The sequence below is a fragment of the Ceratotherium simum genome, chromosome 3 (genome assembly GCF_057802395.1).
Source record: "Ceratotherium simum simum isolate JZ-2026a chromosome 3, ASM5780239v1, whole genome shotgun sequence".
NCBI lineage: Eukaryota > Metazoa > Chordata > Mammalia > Perissodactyla > Rhinocerotidae > Ceratotherium > Ceratotherium simum.
In genome coordinates this window covers 79,742,951-79,763,307 of record NC_141902.1, presented here as the reverse complement: position 1 = coordinate 79,763,307, position 20,357 = coordinate 79,742,951, and the positions used below count along the sequence as shown (strand labels likewise).

At 48.1% G+C, this 20,357-nt stretch overlaps 1 protein-coding gene across 2 annotated transcripts in view; it reads right to left on the bottom strand.

The window, feature by feature from the left end:
* The window catches only part of PCSK6 (proprotein convertase subtilisin/kexin type 6), a 188,450-nt gene that overhangs the window by 78,045 nt on the left and 90,048 nt on the right, over positions 1-20,357 (bottom strand). For both annotated transcript variants that reach the window (XM_087428846.1, XM_087428847.1), the window contains exons 7-9: positions 12,871-13,043; positions 7,750-7,962; positions 3,711-3,811 (exon numbers count right to left, since the gene is read on the bottom strand). In XM_087428846.1, coding sequence (XP_087284972.1) covers positions 3,711-3,811; positions 7,750-7,962; positions 12,871-13,043 — 487 coding nt within the window. The remainder of the gene's footprint in view (positions 1-3,710; positions 3,812-7,749; positions 7,963-12,870; positions 13,044-20,357) is intronic.

Below are 20,357 nucleotides of genomic sequence, written 5' to 3'. Positions count from 1 at the left end.
ACGCCCACTAGTAAAAATGCATAGATCAGCTTTCTTTGATTCTAAGGTACATTTTCCCATCTTTTTAACACCTCTGGAAACAGGATCCATCTTATAATGATGCTCTTATAATCCCCTCTGTCCACAGCATCAGGACTGGTCACAGACAAATGCTGGAAGCACCCTCGCTGCAGCCCTCGCCCCCTCCTCTCGACCAGTGCCTGTCCTCACCCACAGTCATCACAGTCATCTTTCCAATCATCCACTGTTTGTGTGTGTTTAAAAATATACATAACACAAAATTTACCATCTTAACCATTTTTAAGTGTACACTTCAGTGCTGTTAGTATACTCACGTTGTTGTGCAACCATCACCACCATCCGTCTCCAGAACTTTCTCATCTTTCCCAGTTGAAACTCTTCACCCATTAAACACTAACTTTCCATATCCCACCTCCACCAACCCCTGGAAACCACCATTCTACTTTCTGTCTCTATGAATGTGATGACTCACAGAGCCTCATATAAGTGGAATCATACAGTATTTGTCCTTTTGTGTCTGGCTTATTTCATTCAGCATAAAGTCCTCCAGGTTCATCCATGTTGTAACATGCGTCAGAATTTCCTTCCTTTTTAAGGCTGAATAATATTCCATTTTATGGATATACCACATTTCATTTATCCACGCATTTACTGATGGACACAGGTTGCTTCCGCCTTTTGACTATTGTGAATAATGCTGCTATAAACATGATCGTACAAATATCTCTTCAAGTCTCTGTTTTCAGTTCTTTTGGGTATATACCCACAAGTGGAACTGTTGGATCACAAGGTAATTCTATGCTTTATTTTTTGAGGAACTGCCACACTCTTTTCCATAGTGGCTTCACCATTTTACATTCCCACCAATTGTTCCCTCTTTACCTGTTTTCCTACTAGGAGCTCGCCTGTGGCTTGAGTCTTGGGGTACACACGCACTCCTCCCTTGGGGCTCACCCTCTCCAGGCTCTAGCCCTGGCCTCCTCTGATTTTTCCAACGTGTTCTTGCCACTGTGCCGGTCACCGGCCTCCTGGCTGCCTCACCTCAACCATGTCCCTCAGTCCATTTTCCAGGCCTTTGCTTGGCACAGGCTGACCTGCTCTCCCTTATCCACTGCCCCCCCTGGAGGCCCATAGCCAAGCTCACTGTTAGAGGAGGATTCTGAGGCCCTGAGTGGCCCAAGGCCTTGCACTCTGGTGGAGTGGGCACAGGCAAAGGCTTTGGAGTTCCGACAGAGCAGACGTGGCTGCACCCCTTGTTACCTGCATGACTGTGAAAGTTACTGCTCACACCAGCAGGGCCTACTCAAGGATGGCTAATGCTCGTCCTCTTGGAAGTTCAGCATAAGGTGCCAGGAAGCATGAGCTTCAGAGTTCAAGACAGAATGGGTCCAGAAATGGTGAACCTTAGAAACCATCTTATCATAGGAAACCCATTTTATTTTTGACTCTGGTAACAAAACCACAAACATAGTTGTATGGAAAACATGTCTAAGAAATGGTGTTGAAAATGTTTCTCAATGAAGAAGGGACTGATGAGAAGTCCCAAGATTGCCCCAAACTGTGAATGACCTTTGGACGATTCTTATGCATGAGGGTCTTTCTTCATTTTTGTTACGCGCTGTCCGCAGGCCCTCCCTGTACCCCTGAGAGCTTCTCCACCCAGAATAATCTGGCCTTGCCCTGCTTCCTGCTACAGTAGAAATGGACAGAGCGAGAAGGCAATGCTGTGCACGTGACCAGCAGGCCTGCTCCCAGGCACCCGAGCCATCCCAATCTCCAAATCTCCTCGACTCGGTCCTCAGGGTCCTTGGTGATAACCTGCTCCTTCCTTGACTAATCCTCTAAGTTAATGCTGTTTTCAATAAAGTTTGCTTGGTTCGCCACCTGCAAATTTCAGAGGATGAGCTAAAATGATGAAGAAGAGGACTATCAGAGTTTTCATGTGTCCACAGGCCAAGTTTAATGGGACAGTCCGGCACAAAGCAGGGTTTGTTTTCCATTTAGTTTCAACTAACAAAATTCCCTGCATGTTTCCAATATGGAATGAAAGAAAATATAAAACAATGAATTGCTAAGCATGTGAATGCAACTTTCCACACAAGTAACTAATTATTCAGAGTTTTTTAAAAGAGCCTCAGGACACAGAAGCTAACATTTTGGCCTGAAAATTGAAAATCTTTAGCTGTTCCTTTGTTAAACTGGTAGCATTTGAGTTTTATGCTCTTTTGCCTTGTGCAAACCAACATGCAAACATATATAATCACAAGGATTTAAGCAACTCAAACATGATTTTTGAATCATTTAAAATCTCATATAAACAAACGACTACTTCAAACGGCAGGGTCGTTCTGAGACAGTTTTGATGTCTAAACTAAAATTTGTTTTTAACACCATGATTGCATGTGTAGCAAACTGTCTTTTCTTTCCGACCCATCCACACACTAACAACTCTAGAGTTTTTATTCAGCTTACAACAGATAAAACATCACCATTGTATTGTCAATTTATGAACTAAAAGTTCATAAAGGGCAGCTGTAGCAGCCTAAAGAAAGATTTTGGTGTGTGATGTAGAATAGGAGGTAGGCCTGGGGTTCTGACCGCCTAGCTCCCTGTGGTCCTACGACAGGCGGAAGACTGTCAGCTTTCAAAGGAAAAGGGAAGGAAGCACTTCATGACCATTAAGGATGGCCTTAAAAAGGAAGGAAGTCCTGACACATGCTACAACGTGGATGAACCTTGAGGACCTTATGCTACGTGAAATAAGCCAGTTACAAAAAGACAAATATGTATGATTCCACCTATATGAGGTACCTAGAGTAGTCAAACTCATAGAGACAGAAAATAAAAGGGTGGGCGCCAGGGGTTTGGGCAAGGGGAACAGGGAGTGTTAGGGGGCTGAATTGTGTACCCCTTCTCCAATTCATATGTTGAAGTCCTAACCCCTAGTACCTCAGAATGTGATGGTATTTGGAGATATGGTCTTTAAAGAGCTAATTAAGGTAAAATGGAATCACGACGGTGGGCCCTAATCCAATCTGACTGGTGTCCTTCTAAAAGGATCTAGACAGGGCCGGCCCCGTGGCTTAGCAGTTAAGTGCGCCCGCTCTGCTGCTGGCAGCCCGGGTTCGATCCCGGGTGCACACCGACGCACCGCTTCTCCGGCCATGCTGAGGCCGCATCCCACATACAGCAACTAGAAGGATGTGCAGCTATGACATACAACTATCTACTTGGGCTTTGGGGGAAAAAATAAATAAATAAAATTAAAGAAATAAAAATAAAAAAAAATAAAAGGATCTAGACACAGACACACAGAGGAAAGACTATGTGAGAACACAGGGAGAAGGCACCTCCAAGGAAACCAAACCTGCCAACACCTTGATCTTAGACTTGCAGCCTTCAGAACTGTGAGATCATCAATTTCTGTTGTCTAAGCTGCCCAATCTGTGGTAGTTTGTTATGGCAGCTCTAGCAGACTAATACAGAGAGCTGTTGTTTAATGGGTAATAGGGTTTCAGTTTGGGATGATGAAAAAGTTCTAGATACGGATAGTAGTGGTGGTTACTCAACAATGTGAATGTGCTTAATGAACTGTACACTTAAAACTGGTAAATTTATGTTATGTGTATTTTACCACAATAAAAATCTTTTAAAAAAAGGAAACGAAGGGAAGGTAGGTGGGGACTTACTTTGCTTCTAAAGCCAAGGCAATGATGCCCGCCACCATGGGGGCTGAAACTGAGGTCCCAGTGTGGCCGTCGGTGCAGCGCTGACGCAAATCCGTGGTGACCTGGGCAAGAGGGTGGCAAGAAGCTAAATCAGCTCTCAGGAGAAGTCAGAGGCTACTCAACATGCTGCCCCTGGGCAGTGTGATCCTTGGTCCCAGGGATGGAAAAGGTGCTACACAGACATATCCTGGTAACCCAGGTTTCCGCCGTGTCTGGTACTCCCTGATAAACTGCTTTGCTCTCATATGTAAAAAATGGGGGCCGGCCTGGCGGCGTAGTGGTTAAGTTTGCGCACTCCGCTTTGGCGGCCCAGGGTTCGCATGTTCGGATGCCGGGCACGGACCTACACACTGCTTATCAAGCCATGCTGTAGCAGGCGTCCCACATATAAAGTAGAGGAAGATGGGCATGGATGTTAGCCCAGGGCCAATCTTCCTCAGCAAAAAGAGGAGGATGGCAATGGATGTTAGCTTGGGGCCAATCTTCCTTAGCAAAAAAAAAAAAAAAAAAAAAGGACCCACTACAGGAACGAGCTGATTGTGGGGCGAGAGCAAGGAGACAAGGCAGAGGGAAGACAAGCAGCTGGAAGCCACATCCCCTCACTATGCAGCTGTGCACGCTACACAAAGGTGAGACAAAACAAAACAAAGAGGGGCTCTCCACGGCAGAGTCCCCATGGCAATACCACCTGCCAGAGCCCACGTTAATGACCTCCAAGATACCCCTGACTTTAGAGCAGGTGGAAACTCATGGAGGTGTCAGGGTGACCCAGAGAATGTTCCTGCCTTTGGCCAGAAGGTCCTAAGTCGGTCATAGAAGGTCATAGATGGTTCTCCACCAGGACACCCTCCTCAGAGAGCTGATAAGTGTCCCAAAGCACCCAGTTCCATCTGCAGAAGCAGATAATCTGGAGCCTTCTCGACCTCACAGGTCCTGCTGTGTGGGGTGACAAAGCCCACCATTCTCTTCAGGAACGCAAAGCTGGCTCTGCCAACTGAGAGGCTCCGCACGCCCTCCTCTGAGGTGCTGACACCAGGCTGGAGGGGTATTGATTCTGGACCTCACCATCGCACGGCCTGATTTGTACCTTGCCTCTCAACTGAAATGGAGAAGCAGCCACCGTGAGATCAGCACGTGTGGGTTCAGCTGACTGACATCTACTGTGCTAGAAGAGAGTTTGGTCCTAGTGTTACTCCCGTGTACTTTGCACATGGAATTAAGGTTGCTAACCTTAAATCAGAGAGAGAATCCTGGATTATCAGGTGGGCCCAGTGTAATCACAGGGCCCTTCAAAGTGGAACAAGGCAGAAATTTTTGTTAGAGAGGCATAAGAGGTACCCGACCCATCATTGCTGGCTTTGAAGGGGGAGTGAGGGGGACTGCAGCCAAGGACTGTGGGTGGCCTGCAGAAGCTGAGAACAGCCCTCAGCAGACAGCCCACAAGGAAACGGGAGCTCAGTCCTATAACCACAAGGAACTAAATTCTGCCAAAACCTAAATGATCAAGGAACGGATTCTCCCCAGAGCCTCCGGAAAGTTACACAGCCTAGCCAACCCCTGGATTTCAGCCTCGTGAGACTCAGAACAGAGACCCTGTGGAGGCTGTTGCACTTCTGACCTACAGAACTATGAGATAATAAACCTGTGTGGTTTTAAGCTGCTAAGTTTGGGACAGTATGTTATGACAGCAATAGGAAACTAATGCACCCACCAACTGCAAGGCTCCAGGAGCCCATCTGCATAACCCTTGAGAATGAATTTCCCCAGTGATAACAATCCAGATCCTCTTCCAAACAGAGAATCTTCCTTTGTCACATTTCAGCTGTGCTGACAATCAGCCAGTGAGAGGAGATCCAGCCATGTCATACACACAGGAAGATTCAACAAGAACGCTGGCAGAGACCAGCCTCCTCCTCCCTCCCCGTTCAGCAGGACTAAGGCACCGCGAGGCTGGGGAGGCAGCGGAGGGCAAGAGAGCAGGGACGAGGATGCAACTTCTCTGACCCCTGGATCTTCATCTGCAAATGGGCATAATGATATGTCCTTCATAGGGCTTCTGTGACAGTCACAGTTGGCACCTGGCACATACTTACACTCAGTAGATGGTGGCCAGTGAGGGAAACTAACTGGGCGGGAGGCCAAGCTCTCAGGAGCAGGTGAGGCCCACGACTGGCTCTCCAGCCTCAGAGAAAGGACTACCGGGAAGTGAGCAGAGGGGTCTCCCTGTGGGGAGGGGATGGCTGAATCATGGTGGGCAGTGCCCCTCCTGAGACCAAACATCGTGCATGGAACACGGCTCATGTTCTGAACGAATGGAAGAGCCAATGAGTGGATGAGGGAGAGACGCTCGCGTTTGGTGTTACTCCTTTTATCGAGAGTCACGTCTCAGCGGGCAATCCTTCCTTCAGGAGGACGCTGGCCGGCAATCACCGACAGAGAGGAATGGAGAGTACGGAGGGGACAGAACTTTGATTTCCATCAGATGCCTGCCTGCACTCTGCAGACGGGGAGCGGCTGACCGTCCAGAGCGGTTGCTCATCCCCTTGCAGCATCACTAAGGGGATTGAGAGCAAAAATCTGGCTCTAGTTGAGCTGAAAAAAAATAAAATGCCCTCTGTATTATCAGAGAAGAGTTCCAGGACAGCAACTATGGTGAGCGTTTTCTCTTTCACCCCTCCCCCGATTACAGCCTTCTCATGCATACGTTACTGCTCAGCAAAGATATTTTCTAAAGAAAGAAAAAGGAATGAAGGCATTTTGTAGCGAAGGCGTGTGCGCACACGTGCACACACACAAACGCACACGCAGTGTGATTCATTAAGCAAATAAAGCTGCAGCCTGCTCCCAGGGATGGGAAACAGCGTCCTCCCAGCACGAAGCCCCGGGGACAAAGTGTCCAACAACACAACCTCCGCCTCGCACCCCTGTCAGGTTTCCGCACAGGCAGCTGTTTAACAAGACTCCAGCATGCCCGAGTTCAAATGAGCCAGGTTCCTAAAGGAACAGGACACCATTCAGAATCTCGGCTGCCCGTCCAGGGCGCGTGCTCCAGTGGAAAAGGAACATAACAACTTAAATTAATACCTTCGTTAACCAGCCCGGGCTGCTGCCAGGCTCGCGGCTGAACGATCGTGGCTGACCTTTCAGCCAAAGCGGAGCAAAGCGGAGAACAGGAAGCCTGTGCGCTCCCACAGAAAATGTAAAAATACATTTGCAAATAATTTCTAAAGATGTGGCTAAGCAGCAAGAGAAATGAAAAGATGCTAGTGAGCTTTAAAATTAAACCATGCCTGGCTAGCTCCATGGTCTCATTTTTAAAATGTCTGAAAACCAAACTAATGACTGTGCATTTGAATTCTGCATTAATCACAACTTCAAACCCTCCCCTCTTACTTTTAAAGTAGGAAAGCATGTAGAGAAGGATGGGGCACAAACTCCACCCATACACTAAACGATAACAGTTACTTTTTCAAAGATAAATTAAGCCTGATTCCTTGAAGTCAGTGTACCAGACAGAAACCACTGCTCGACTTAGCGTCCAGGAGAAGTCCCTTTGCAGGAAGGGAATGCCTAGAAGAACACGTGGATTTCTAAAATGTTTCTGTATAAAACCAAGACTTGCTCTTACTCTATTTTGCACACTGAAACTGAAGCGGTCAGTTGGATCCCAAGCGATGTGACCACAGAATTTGAGAGAGCTAAAAGGAGACATCGTGCTGAGAATGCACCCCATTCTTAAATGACATTTTTAGATCTCTAAAGCCAGAAAGGGTTTTAATTGGTATTCTGTGCAAAAATTAGAAAGGCAGGGTGTGAGGACAGTTGCCAAGGGATCGGGGTTTACCTCGAGGCACAACTAGTTCACTGATGGGTGAGGCTGGTACCCTGGGACCAAGAACAAACTGGCCTCGACCCGGCTCATCTCTTTGTTAAGAGGAAAAGGATCTCATCCCCAAAGGGCTGAGGCACATATCCTAAGCTCTCCACCAAGAGAACTCACGATCTTCCGCTCATAAAACGCCCCGCTGCTGTAGGTGGTGGCCAGGGTGGATGCACACTCCTCCAGGTACCACGGCTTGTAGCCATTCTCGGTGGTGCTGCTCACGGAGATGGTGTAGATGCTGTTGGTGTAGCCGTCACAGGAGCAGTAGTCCCCCTCTCTCCCACCATTCCCCGATGCCCAGACGAAAATGGAGCCCAGGCCCTGCCGGCCCTAGAGGGGAAAGAGAAGAACAAGGGTCAGCCCCGCAGCCAGAAGCTCGCGGGGTGGGTCTCACACTCGGCCTGGAGTCCCTCCTTCTGGATGTCCCTTCTAAGGGGTGAAAAAGGATACACTCAGACCATCCGGATGCCACCAAGGACATGGTTTTGTGGGCTCTGTTTTGATTTTAATAGAGTACTTCTGCCTGTGGCAACAGCCTTAAAACTGCAGAATCACAGGATGGGACTGAGATGATGGCTCAGAAAGACCCCTCTGTTCTTCATAAGAAAATCATGGGCCCTCATACAAGCTGCTCTACTCCACAGCTATGCCTGTAATTTCCATTATGATAACCTATGAACAAAAAGACCAAGAGGTGCCACAAGTAATACAGAGATGAAAGTTGATGGCTGAATTTATAGCGCTCATTTTTCTGGATTGAAAGAGCTGGTCCTGTGAGGAAGAGGAGGAATTTTCCTGAAAACACAGCTGAAGAAGTACTCTTCGTGGAGAGCCAGCTAATTGTGAAAACAGGCATGGGACCATGAATTCTGGGTGAAGACCGAATAGGCCAAAGGGGTATGGTCTAGAATGCCCGTGGCTGCTTGTGGCTGTCCTAGGAGAGTTCCCGGGGTCTCCACCTGAGCAAGCATTGAAGTGGTGAGACTGTCAACACCCGCCAAGGCCAGTGGCTCCAATTGGATGTGGGTTTTCGTTTTTAAGAACGTACACATGAAAGCAAGTCTTTGAAAGACAACGGCAGGTCAGAGCAGTTCCTGCAGCTCTGTTCTATCCCACACCTACAGGATCAATGATTTCTGACCAAACCAAGCACTTATCCCAGCCATAAACACTGGCTAAAGATTAGCTAATCCAAGGTGGAACTGATCCATTTGGTCCCAGTGGCTGGACCTTTTGGTGGCACACAGCCAGCCCCACAGGGTGGAGCCAACAGCCATCTCCACATGAAACTGGACCCACGGGGCCGGTAACGTCGATGGCCTTGCCAAGGACCCTCCTTTCCAAACATGCGAGAGGAAACTGATACTTATGCCCAACAACTGGCCAATTTAAAGACAACTTGCAACACAATTCTGCAGTCCTTGTAGCGTAAACTGAAACCCTGCTGCTGACTGGACGTACACTCCCTCTAAGAGTTTAGACCACCCTGGGCCGAGCGGACCCGCCTGCTCCGGAAGCCCACGCCACTCCACTTTGTATACCACATGGACCGCAGTCCCCTGCTCTTTTGTGTCTATCTGTCATAACTCTGACACTTCCTCCAGTTCCAACCTGAGGCTCTCAACGGAGCCCACAGGAAGGGCCCTCATGCTCACCCAGTCCCGCTGTTCAAAGCTGCCTCATTCACTCTGCTTTCTAGATCTCCAAGGTGGACCTGTCTAAATGGGCAAGAGCTCAGCACAAAGGTTACTCACATTTAGCAAAACAGGTCAACCTTCCGGAAGAAAGGTACAAAGTACTAAGGAAATGGGTGTGTCCACTTATATAATTACCTGAAGGTAAAGTTAATCAAAAGCTAGTCCAAAGCCACTAAAATCCAAATGAAAAGGTATTTAACCCCTCAGAGCCTATCTTTATTCCATGAGAATCATCACTAAAATACTATCACTCTTAACTCCCCACCCCACTCCAAATTATTTATAAAAGGTTGTCATTTGCAGAGTGGGACACGCAACCTGATTGCTCCAGCAGCACAGAGAACGGCCTCAGCAGCACTCCTCATACCTGAGAGTACGCACAAATCCCTGGGGGTCTTGCTACAGCGCAGACTCGGACTCAGCAGGTCTGGGTGGGCCTGAGATTCTGCATTTCTAACGAGCTCCCAGGTAATGCCAGTGCTGCTGTTTCTGGACCCCGCTTTGAATAACAAGGGCCTAAAATGCCCAAGGCCTGCACCTTCCACCTTCCAGTGCGCATTTCTTCTAGACCACAAGTTCTCACAGGCATCAAGGCAGCAAAAGCCTCTTTCCCTTCTGAAAACAGTTTCCTGGAAAGAGAACATGGGAATGAGGCAGAGGAAACACCCAGATCTGAGGGGTAAAGATGTTTTGGCTGTCTCTGAGGATGGCATTTTCACGTTCCAGGTCTTCTGCTCATAGGGAAGCCACAGGACGGAAGCTACACAGGACATTTCAGCCCTAGCCATGAACTTACATTTCTGTTAGGAAAGCCACAACCTCAACCCAATCGCAACGCATTTTAGTGTCTTGCCTGGGAAGTGGAGAGTTCATCCATGAACTCAGAAGCACTGTTACTGAGGGCTAGCGAATGCACGGTATCTGGACAAGGCCAGCACTTTCAGCCACAGTGATGTTTAACCTCCTCCTGTGGATGACAGGTCATGTGAGGAGTAAGGCTTTGTAAGGACCAACGTTAAACAGGTCTTTATGCCAAATTATGGCTTCTGAAGTCTCCTACCACCAAACCACATCATCTACCAAAGATGAAGTCAGATTTTACAGAAAAAGACGGGAGGTGACAAATGGGACCGCAAAGAGGAAAAACAGATGGGGATGTGGTTTGGTTTGAGATCATCAAATTTCTAGGAGGATTTTCAGTGACAACTTTAGACAGCTGCAATTTAAGGCTCCCTATATGACATATTTTACTTCAGAATGACTAAAAAAACCCAGAGTGACCTCAGTATTTCAAGAAACCCTGACAAGAATGATGGGGAACCACATGGTCCCCTCTGCAACTTCCTCACTCCCCTGACTGCTCGATGAAGCGATGCTGCTCAGAATTCGGAATGCGAAGAACCCCTCTCTGCAGCTCCAGACTTCCCAGGGTCCTACATGGGCTCTGCCCACACACACCTAAGTGCAGTTGAGAACCCAAACAATTGTGTCAAAACAATCATGACCTCTCCAGGAAACAATGGGCCCCATCCTAAGATCTGAAATCTTTAGAAATCATCTCATAGAAATGTCAGACGTTCAGGATTAACACCGTTCAAAGTAGTAGCCTCCATGCAGAAAACGCAATCTCTAATTTACAGCCTAAATTAAGTTTAATTTTCAGGATGTTTCACTTGTCATCCGGAGTGAGATCCAAGGGATTTAGTGATCGGCGGCAGCTGGGAAGATGAGATTTTTTAATTTGGCAGCCCCTTGTGGGTAGTGGCCAACTTGGTCACGCCTGAACCTTCCGGCATCCTCAGGCCAGCATCTGGGGCAGCCCAGGTGCTCAGCAACCTGACTGAAGCCGACTTTGCATTTTCTTGGTGTTGTGGGGACCAAGGAAGCTGTCTGGTGTCCTAGTGTGAGGACAATTTTGAATGCTATGGATGTTTTATGTACGTCTACACTGTCTCTCTTTGACTTTTCTTCTCACGTTGAGTGTCCGGGTGAGTATTGAGCTCTGAGTGGTCACCCACTTTTGGTCACTAGCTTCTCAGACATTCAAGCCCTGAGCTGACAAGGGGAGAGGGCAGTGAAAAGGAAGCCTCTGCCTCATACATGTGGACCAACATCACAGCCATCGGAGGAGGTGCAGGCTGGCTCACCCGGCCAGGAGTAGCAGGACAACACGGTGCCTGGAAGTGTGAGGAAATGGGAGAATCTCCCAGGTGTTTAGTGTGTGTGTGTGTGGCGGAGGGAAAGGGCAGCGAAGGGGGGTGGCTGGGTTGGCATTCTAAGAGATAAATACTCAGCCTTCATAAAAGGAAATTAATAGAAAATGATCAAACTCAGTACATCCAGAAAAGCAATCAAATCATATTATTTAGAAAATGGAAATCATGAACAGAGTTAAAAAAGATTGCTCTCTGTGGGGCAGGACTGGGGGATGCACAGGGGGAGACCAAAGAAGGGCTGTTTTCGATATAAGCCTGTGGTACAATTTGATTTATTCAGTAACTGTTTATTTACCACATTTTAATCACTGTGCATGAGTTATAATAAGATAAGAACTTCTAAAATATGTTTTTAAATATGTGAATAATAAAATGGACTTCACCCGCCCACCTTGCTGCCATATTCTCCCGTCTCCCAGAAGAGAAGTCAGAGGTATGAATGCTGCCCCGGGGACGCTGGGACTTCTTGCCCAGACCCCTGCCAGACCTGACTCAGCCACACCTTATGCACTGGGCTGGGGTTTGCTGGGCCACCCAGGGCCGCCCAGACGCTGATCACAGCTCCATCTGTCTGTTCCAAGAAGCTGTCCTTGCCCAGAAATCTGCTTTGCCACCTTGCTTGTAAGAACTGGGTCATCTCCTGTCCCCCCCATCCTGCCCCAGCCTTTCTGACTCACAAGGTCCCAGAATGATGATCACAGAGTGGCTGGGGGTGGGCCTCCTGGGAGGAGCCTGCCAGCCTCCCACTGGGTCCCCTTCGCCAGTCAGTGAAGAACCAGCACTCAGATGTTTGCTCTGTTTAGTCCCTGGTGAGGTTCTACCCAAAAATTCTAAACATGCTGGGCTGCATGCTGGCAGGGAGGGCAACAAGACCAAGACTTCCTGCTGCAGGGGTTGGGGGGTCTGGATTAGCTCCACAGCCGGGTACTCTTGTGGGCAAAAGTCTGAGGGCCCAGGACACACCTTCCACCTGTGTGGTCCAAATAACAGGCCAAGTGGTCTAAGACGCGTAACACCCGCCTGCACACCCCTCTCAGCTGCAGGCGGTCAAGCTCCAAGGCGCAGAGTCCTGGGGCTGGTGGGTGACCAGCTGGCACTCGCAGTAGCTATTCTATAACGAGGTGGAATACTCCCGCTCCAGTTGGTAGAGAGCCACTTCCCTGAGCCCCTAAGTGACTTCTCCCTCACTCTGGTCCTGGCACAGCAGGGCCTTCCTAGTCCTGTTTCAGAGCTCTGGCCTACGTCACTCTAATTTTAACTGTCAAAAATTTTTTTACTATTCCCCCACCCCTGAGAGCCCCACCACAGCCCTGGGTTACTCACACCTTTTTAATGCCATACTCCAAGGCCTGTTTAGCAAGTCGGCCAGGCCCGTCCACTGTCTTGCCGTCGTCGTCCGGCCCCCAGCTGGCGCTGTAAATGTCGATGTAGTTAGGCCTGATGCCCAGCGACTTTGCCTCAACCACATCCGTCACGTCCCCGTCCAGCATGCGGATGCCTAAAAGCACAGAAGGAGGCTGACATCCCTGCTCACCTGGCCCTTTTATGAGCCCCGAGATTGTGATCCTGTGGACAGGGGTGCGGCCAGAGAGCCCCAAACAGCTTAGGAGCTTTTCCAACATCATCTTAGAAACCTTTTTCCCTATTACTTGCTGGCCGATGTGAAAGAATTAAAATGACACCCCAGGCTGCCTTACAGTGTCCCCACGCCATAAGGGCAACAGAGAAAACAAAGCTACTTGGAAAATGTAGGATTTAAACAGTTTCCTCAGTACCGTGATGTCCTGCTGGTATTTAAAAATGGACTTTTCTATAATAGAATTCCAGAGCCGTATTCAACTTTCTGGGCTTTTAACAGTTTACATTTATTTCTCTTTTTTAAAAAAAATTACTCCAACCCTGATTTACAATTATGAGTTTTGAGGAAGAGAGAGGCCACACCCCAGCCCACGGAGGAGGCGCCATCTCATCTCCTGTGTATTCAGGCTCCATGTTCCATTGAGGAGCCTTTAGGAGGTGGGGAGTATAGCTTCCTCAGGACCACCCCAAAAGGAAACAGGGCGAGGGCAAGAGAGAGGGCTCCCACAAGCCTCTCCCAGCGCCTGCCTCTCTGACCAGGGTCTCTCCTCCTTGCCCCGGTGCCCAGTTTGCCTCCATTACTGACCGCACTCCGCATCCAGCAGGTGTGGTCCCCCCGCCCCCACCCCAGGGCCTCACCCAGACAGGGGGTCTCAGTGATGCTGGCACATGACTGGGAAGCAGCTGTGCGCACATCCTGCCTGGACACTAGTAGACACAGAAAGTCAGACCTCTCTGAGGCTCAGGAAACTTCTGCCACCCCACCTGGATCTGCACTCTAGGTGGCCATGAAGCACCCACAGCCAGGCCACTCAGAGGCCCCCAGGAACCCCTTCCACACCAGGCCCAGCTCCCTCCACGTGTACGATGGCCATGCCTTTCATCAAAATGAATTTTAAATCTCAGAGCTATTTAATGTATCATGGAAAAGGAGACTTTTTCTGATTATAAGAATAATATACGCTCTTCACAGAGTTTGGGAGATAGAGAAATAACTCATGACAATATTTTGGTTATTTTCTTCTAGTATATTCCTTTGCCCATGGCATACACTTTCTCTCGAAGTCCTTTTTTTCCCACTAAACTGTATACAGAACATTTCCCTGCACCACTAAAGATTTGCAAGACATGATTATTAAGGGTTGCAGCACCCTCCTCCCATGCAACCCCAGCCCAGGCAGCACTCTTTCTGGGGTTCACCTCACCAAGCAGAGGTCCCCTCAGACTGGACTGGGTTTATTCATTCTATATCCCAGAATCCAGGTCAACATACAGTAGGTACTCAAAAAAGAGAAACTCTGAATGTAATCAATTTTAAGAAACAAATAGTGACTTTTCTCCAAGGTGAAAACAGAAGGTACACGGCTCAAGCAGGAAGAACCAGGGGAAGGAGACTCTGAGGAGACACTTCCCCAGGTGCTCAGGGACAAAAGTTTTACGGAACTGAAATCCTCCTGTCCCATCCATTTAAACTGTAGTTGTGGCGATGCTCTGCTGTCACTTTAGATGGATAACTGGTGGACAAGATCTCTAACACGTCAATTTCAAATGATCTTGTCCTCTAATCTCTCGCCCAGTTGCACATGGATTGTAAACAACTAGCTAAATGCACTTCATGATTTTTCAGGGTGAGAAACTTCCTATCTAAAGAGGATTTGAAGAAGACTTAACGGCAGTAAATTCTTCCATTCTACCCATTCATTCTACCTGGTTTTGAAGGCACAGGTTTCCCTGAGGTTTTCTCCTTAACATTTTCCCTGAAGCTCCCCAGTTGTGAGCTGAGAGAATGTAAGAGTCACTGCAGGGGTCCTCGGGAGGCCTAGTAGCGCAGCAGTGGTGGTAGGGATGGGGAAGGCCACTCTAGGGCACAACATTCTTGGTCCCATACCTGGGAGGGGGCCACCAAGCTTAACTGGAAACTCCTGCTGCAAAAGCTGGGGAATTGTACTCAAAATCAACACCAGAGAAATTTATAGCAAAACAACAGTGAGATTGAGGTTGAGGTCTGGGTGACATAAAGAAGTTCAACAACAGTGCCAAGAGCCATGTGGGAGTGTCGGCCAAGTGGGCATGGGCAGTGACTGAAGATGGCGCTGAAGTCATCAGAAGAACCATCTCTTTACAGCTAGAAGGCCTTAAAAATTAGCAGTAGAAATAAATTTCAAAACCATCTGTTTTCTCTTCTGGCTCTCCCTCTATTTCCCTTCCTCTCTTTACTATCTGTTATGTTCTGAATGTTTGTGTCCCCCCAAATTCATATACTGAAGCCCTAATCTCCAATGTGATGGTACTTGGAGATGGGGCCCTGTGGGAGGAAATTAGGTTTAGATGAGGTCACGAGGGTGGGGTCCCCATGATGGGAGTAGTACCCTTATAAGAAGAGACAGCAGAGAGCCTGTGTCTTCTGTCTCTCCACTGTGAGGACACAGAGAGAAACTTGCATGCGAGCCACAAAGCAGGCCCTCACAAGGGAACTGAATGGGCCGGCACCTGGATCTTGGACTCCCAGCCTCCAGAACTATGAGAAATAAATGTCTGTTGTTGAAGCCCCCCAGTCTGTAGTATTTAGTTACAGCAGCCTGAGCTGATTAAGACAGGACCTCACTGCCCGGCTGCAGGACGGCCAAGGGAAGCCGCCATGGTTCAGGCACTGAGATGGTGCCACGCAGCAAGGGGACGTAGACATCTCATCACCTGCTCCAGAGGAGAGGCCTGAGCTCTCCCCCATGCTGTGCCTTGGGGCCAGCAGGAGGGAGACAGGGCATGCCACGCTGAGAGCCCTGCCTGACCACCAATGTGGCCAGTTAGTGACTGTGGCGGTTTCCTCATCTCACTAAGCCTCAGTTTTCTGTAAACTGTGATGATGAAAGTTATTGTATCTATCTAAAGGTGCCACACAAACTAAAAAAAGAAGATTTGTGTAAAGTGTCTGGCATGCAATAAGCAATCAATGCACGTATTAGTACCTAGCTTGACCCCACTGAGCCTCACTTTCCCCACCTGTAAAAATGGGGGTAATGATACTTCTCCAAGGGGTTGTTTAAAGCAACAACTAATTACTTTTTATCTTTATTTTTTAAAAATTGACTATTTGATACGTATGAAGGATCAGATGTCACATACACGTTAGTTATAAAGCCCAACAAAATAATGGACGTCCATGAACCCTCTACCTGATGCAAATGCAATCGTGACCCACTGGGGCCCCTAGCAATGCTCTGCCCCTCCTCGAGGAGTCTGCTCAGAATCTTGGATTATGCCTTCCATTGCTTTTTAAAAACTACCACTTTGTACAATTGTATGCATGCTTAATACTGCTTAACACTGGTTTTGCTTGTACTGGGAACGGATCCTTTGTTGGTTATACATGTCATAAATATCTTCTCCCAGTTGCTGTCTTGTCTTCTCACTTTGTTTATGGTGTCTTTTCATAAACAGAGGTTCTTAATTGCAATAGAGTAAGAACTAATTTCCCTTTGAAGATGAAGGGAGTTATAACGAGAGCCAAATCTTTTCTGGGTTTGTTGGCATCCATTGTGGGGTTACTTTCTCTCTTTGATAGGCGGGGCAGAGCCACCTGCAGCCACAGCCCACATGGCTGTTACATCACTCACTGTACTTTCTCCTTTCTGACTTCTGGGTGGACAAGAGGCGACAGGGTGGCCTGAAGTGCCATCCTTCCCACAGTCACTGGTCTGTGCGTGCAGGGCTTCTGTGTCCCTGGCTATGTCAGAGATGCTGGGCCCAGGTGTTCAGCTCTCTCAGCCACAAACCCCCAGAGAGGGGCCGTGAAAAGTGTGGGACGTTGGCAGTGGGGTGTAGCAAAGGCATGGCCCTGGCAAGACAGAGAGCAGCTTGCAGTGGGGGTAAAGAGAGCAGGGTCTGAGAGTCCTGGGGTGGAATCTCAGCTCTGTGTGACCTTGGGCCAGGGCTTCAAACTCTCCGAGCCCTTGTTTTCCACGATATTTACCTGGGGGGTAGTTGAGAGAATTAAATATATGTTGACACCCTGGCACCCAGTGCTGTAGAGAAACGGCAGCGGCACTGTTTATGCCCTTCCATTTGTCAATGCACTTTCCAGGGCAGGAGACCCCGCCGGCCACACAGGCAGCCAAAACCATTCTGATGTTCTAGTGGGGAAATTTAACCTGCTATTCTAGGACTTCTCCATGCAAGTTATAGGTGTTGGAACCTATTTTTTGAACGAGAAGAACGAGATCCAGAAGACACCCAAAAATAAGTAAAAACATATGACCAGAATGATTTCCCAACACCTCTCACAATGCTTTTCATCTCGGAAGAGCAGTGACTGACGGGGAGAGAGAAAGCATAATGCACTTAGATTTTAATGAAGTATCTATTTTCCCAACACTGACAAGTTGCCAACAAAGAAAAGGTAAATATTTTCAGTAGAAACCTGCTGTTCCAATATTAGCTTTAAATATGAATGGCTCTGGAAATGCCAAACTGAAGAAAAACAGTAATCATTTCTCTAATGAAAAAGGAAAGACCTGTTTACCATAAATTGTCAGGTATAAAAATAATCTGGGCAAATCATTTGGATGGCAAATTAACTCCCGGGTGTTAGCGTGCCCACGACTGCTGCAGCGTGCTGGGTTCAGAGCTCACAGTGGCAGGAGAAATAGGCCTGACCGGTCCACTCTGAGGACAGGTCTGTGGGCACGAAGTGGAAGGAGTGTTGCGTCGAAGGAGGGTGGTGCTTTGCGGGACCTGACGAATTTGTGTTTGGGTGAACAACTCAGAGTGCTCTCGGGGCCCAGTCCCCCAGCAGGCAGCTCTGGTTGTGCACAGAAGCTGCCTCCAGGAAAGAACCACACAGGCTTGCCTCACTTTAAACCATATATGCTTTCCTATAAAATCACCTGAACCCAATAATACTTTAAATGCCCTGGGAGAACTTGCTGAAATGAATGATTTTACAAGTCTCTCGGTAAAGTTAAAAAAACCAACAATGCTTTTTTCATAGTGACCCGTCCTTCCTCCCTTCCCCTGCTTCTAATTTAGAGTGCGACTTGCCAAATTACAGGCTTGTATAAGGCAAGGCAAACCCATCGACGTGCAGTGGACCCCGTAAAGCAGCACGAGACACAGCATTTCTGCTGAAAACTTTCTGAGGAAGCTCGATGTCAAACGACAATGGGGAGATCAGTGTGACTGTATGTAGAGATAGGGTCTTTACAGAGGTGATGAAGCCAAAATGAGGTCACACGGGTGGGCCCTAATCCAATATGACTGGTGTTCTTAGAAGAAGAGGAAATTCAGAACAGATAACACACAGGCCCATGAATGACCATGGGAGAACACAGCGAGTAGCAGCCAACTGCAAGCCAAGGAGAGAGGCCTCAGAAGAAACCAAACCTGCCTAACACCTTGATCTTGGACTTCTAGCCTCCAGAATTGAGAGAAAATACATTTCTGTTGGTGAGCCAAAAAAAAAAAAAAGAAAGGCAATGGGAAGAACACACACATGCATGAACACACACCACACACACACACACACACACACACACACATGCATGAACACACACCACACACACACACACCCCAATACAAGAAGTGAGCTATCAGCCAAGGTTGTTAACGTCCAAAGGCAGGCAAGGGAGCGGGACACGCTGGGCCCACTTTTGTTTATGAGAAGTAATGTATTTTGCCTTCAGCAAATGAATGGCAATGCAAGAGCAATGAACAGTGGCAAGTAAAATTAGATTTTAGCTTCCTGAGTGTGACAAACAGGCCTCCACAACAAATTTCACTCATTAATCCTGAGTTTATTTTAGCAAATCCACCGAGAATTGGTTTTTGGTTTTTCTTCCCACTGAAACTACAGTGCATTCTGTTCCACCAGCAGCCATTCTGGGCCAAGTGAGGTTTCAGCAGTTGTTTAGAAATGCTACAAACCTAAAAGGTTTCTGTCAACTCTTATTATCGCCTAAGATAGTAACAGGGCTCTCAAATCTCTAAATATGCCCATGCATGACAACTTTGTTCTATGAACCCTAGGGAGCTGTAGTCTGCCAAGTAGTCAAGACACATCTAGATTTACCATTGTCACATGAAGCGCGTGGAGACCAGCAGCTAATCACCAAGCCAAGTCTCTCTCGGCCTCCCGCTCTGTTCCTGATCTCCTGATGGAGTCATTTCATCTCCTTCTAGAGTGGAAATGCAGCTGTAGCCAGTGGTGCACCAGTAAACTCATGGGCTTATCCTGCCATGGAGCCCTGGGTCAATGAGATGAGGCCCTTTCTAAGTAGGGTCTTGTGTTAACCATGTCTTATTTTCTGTATTCTGATGCTTTGACGTTTCGGGGCTTTGCTGACCCTGGAGGGACGGACACCTCGTACCTCAGGGCTGGCCAATTGCTAGAGATAGTGAAGAACTCTCCCAGGAGCACATCTTTCATGTGCAAACCAGCTAATCCAGAGCCCACACCCTCCAACCACCTCCTTTATGGGGCTCTCACACTCCGGGCCACTCTCCACCTGCCCTAATCACCCCACGACCAGGTACCAGACAACTAGGGACAGCCCCTAAGCCCCAGAGCCCACTGAAATTATTCAAACTAGCCAATTCTAAGCCTGCTTACCCTGCCTTGCCCATTCCTCCCTATGGAAACCACAATAAAGGCTTCAACCCACTAGTCCTCTCACCCCCTCTGCCTCCTGACCGACCCTGGTGCTTCCCCATGTGGCCCTCCATGGTGCAGCCTGCCCCCTCCTCTTGGGAACTCTATTCCCAAACAAACTATTCAATGGCCATTGTGTCTTGACCTGTTGGCCTTGCCATACCTAAATAATAATGACAACTACATTTTAAATCAGGTCACTCTTTCATAATCAGGTTCTGCTGATTTTTCAAAGAACAGTAAAAACTGGAAGAGCCTCAGCAATTAACTAGAGATTTGACATCTAGACTGACTTTCATGGTCTCCCCACTAGGCCAAGGGCCTAGAACAAGGGCCAGAGAACAAAAGTGGATTGACCAGGGACACACAGCTCTTCAGTAAGAGGTGGCAGCTTGGGACACCGGACAGAACAGCACACTTCTGAGCCAGCCGGGGCACCCATATATCCACCCTGCAAGTGGGGACAGCAAAGAAGCCTGAGAGGATGGCACTTGTGACAGAGTGAGTGAGCACTTGCCCTGAACTGGCCTCTGAAGGAGACAAGACAACAGTAAAAATAAGACAACCCCACCACCATGAAAATAACACATT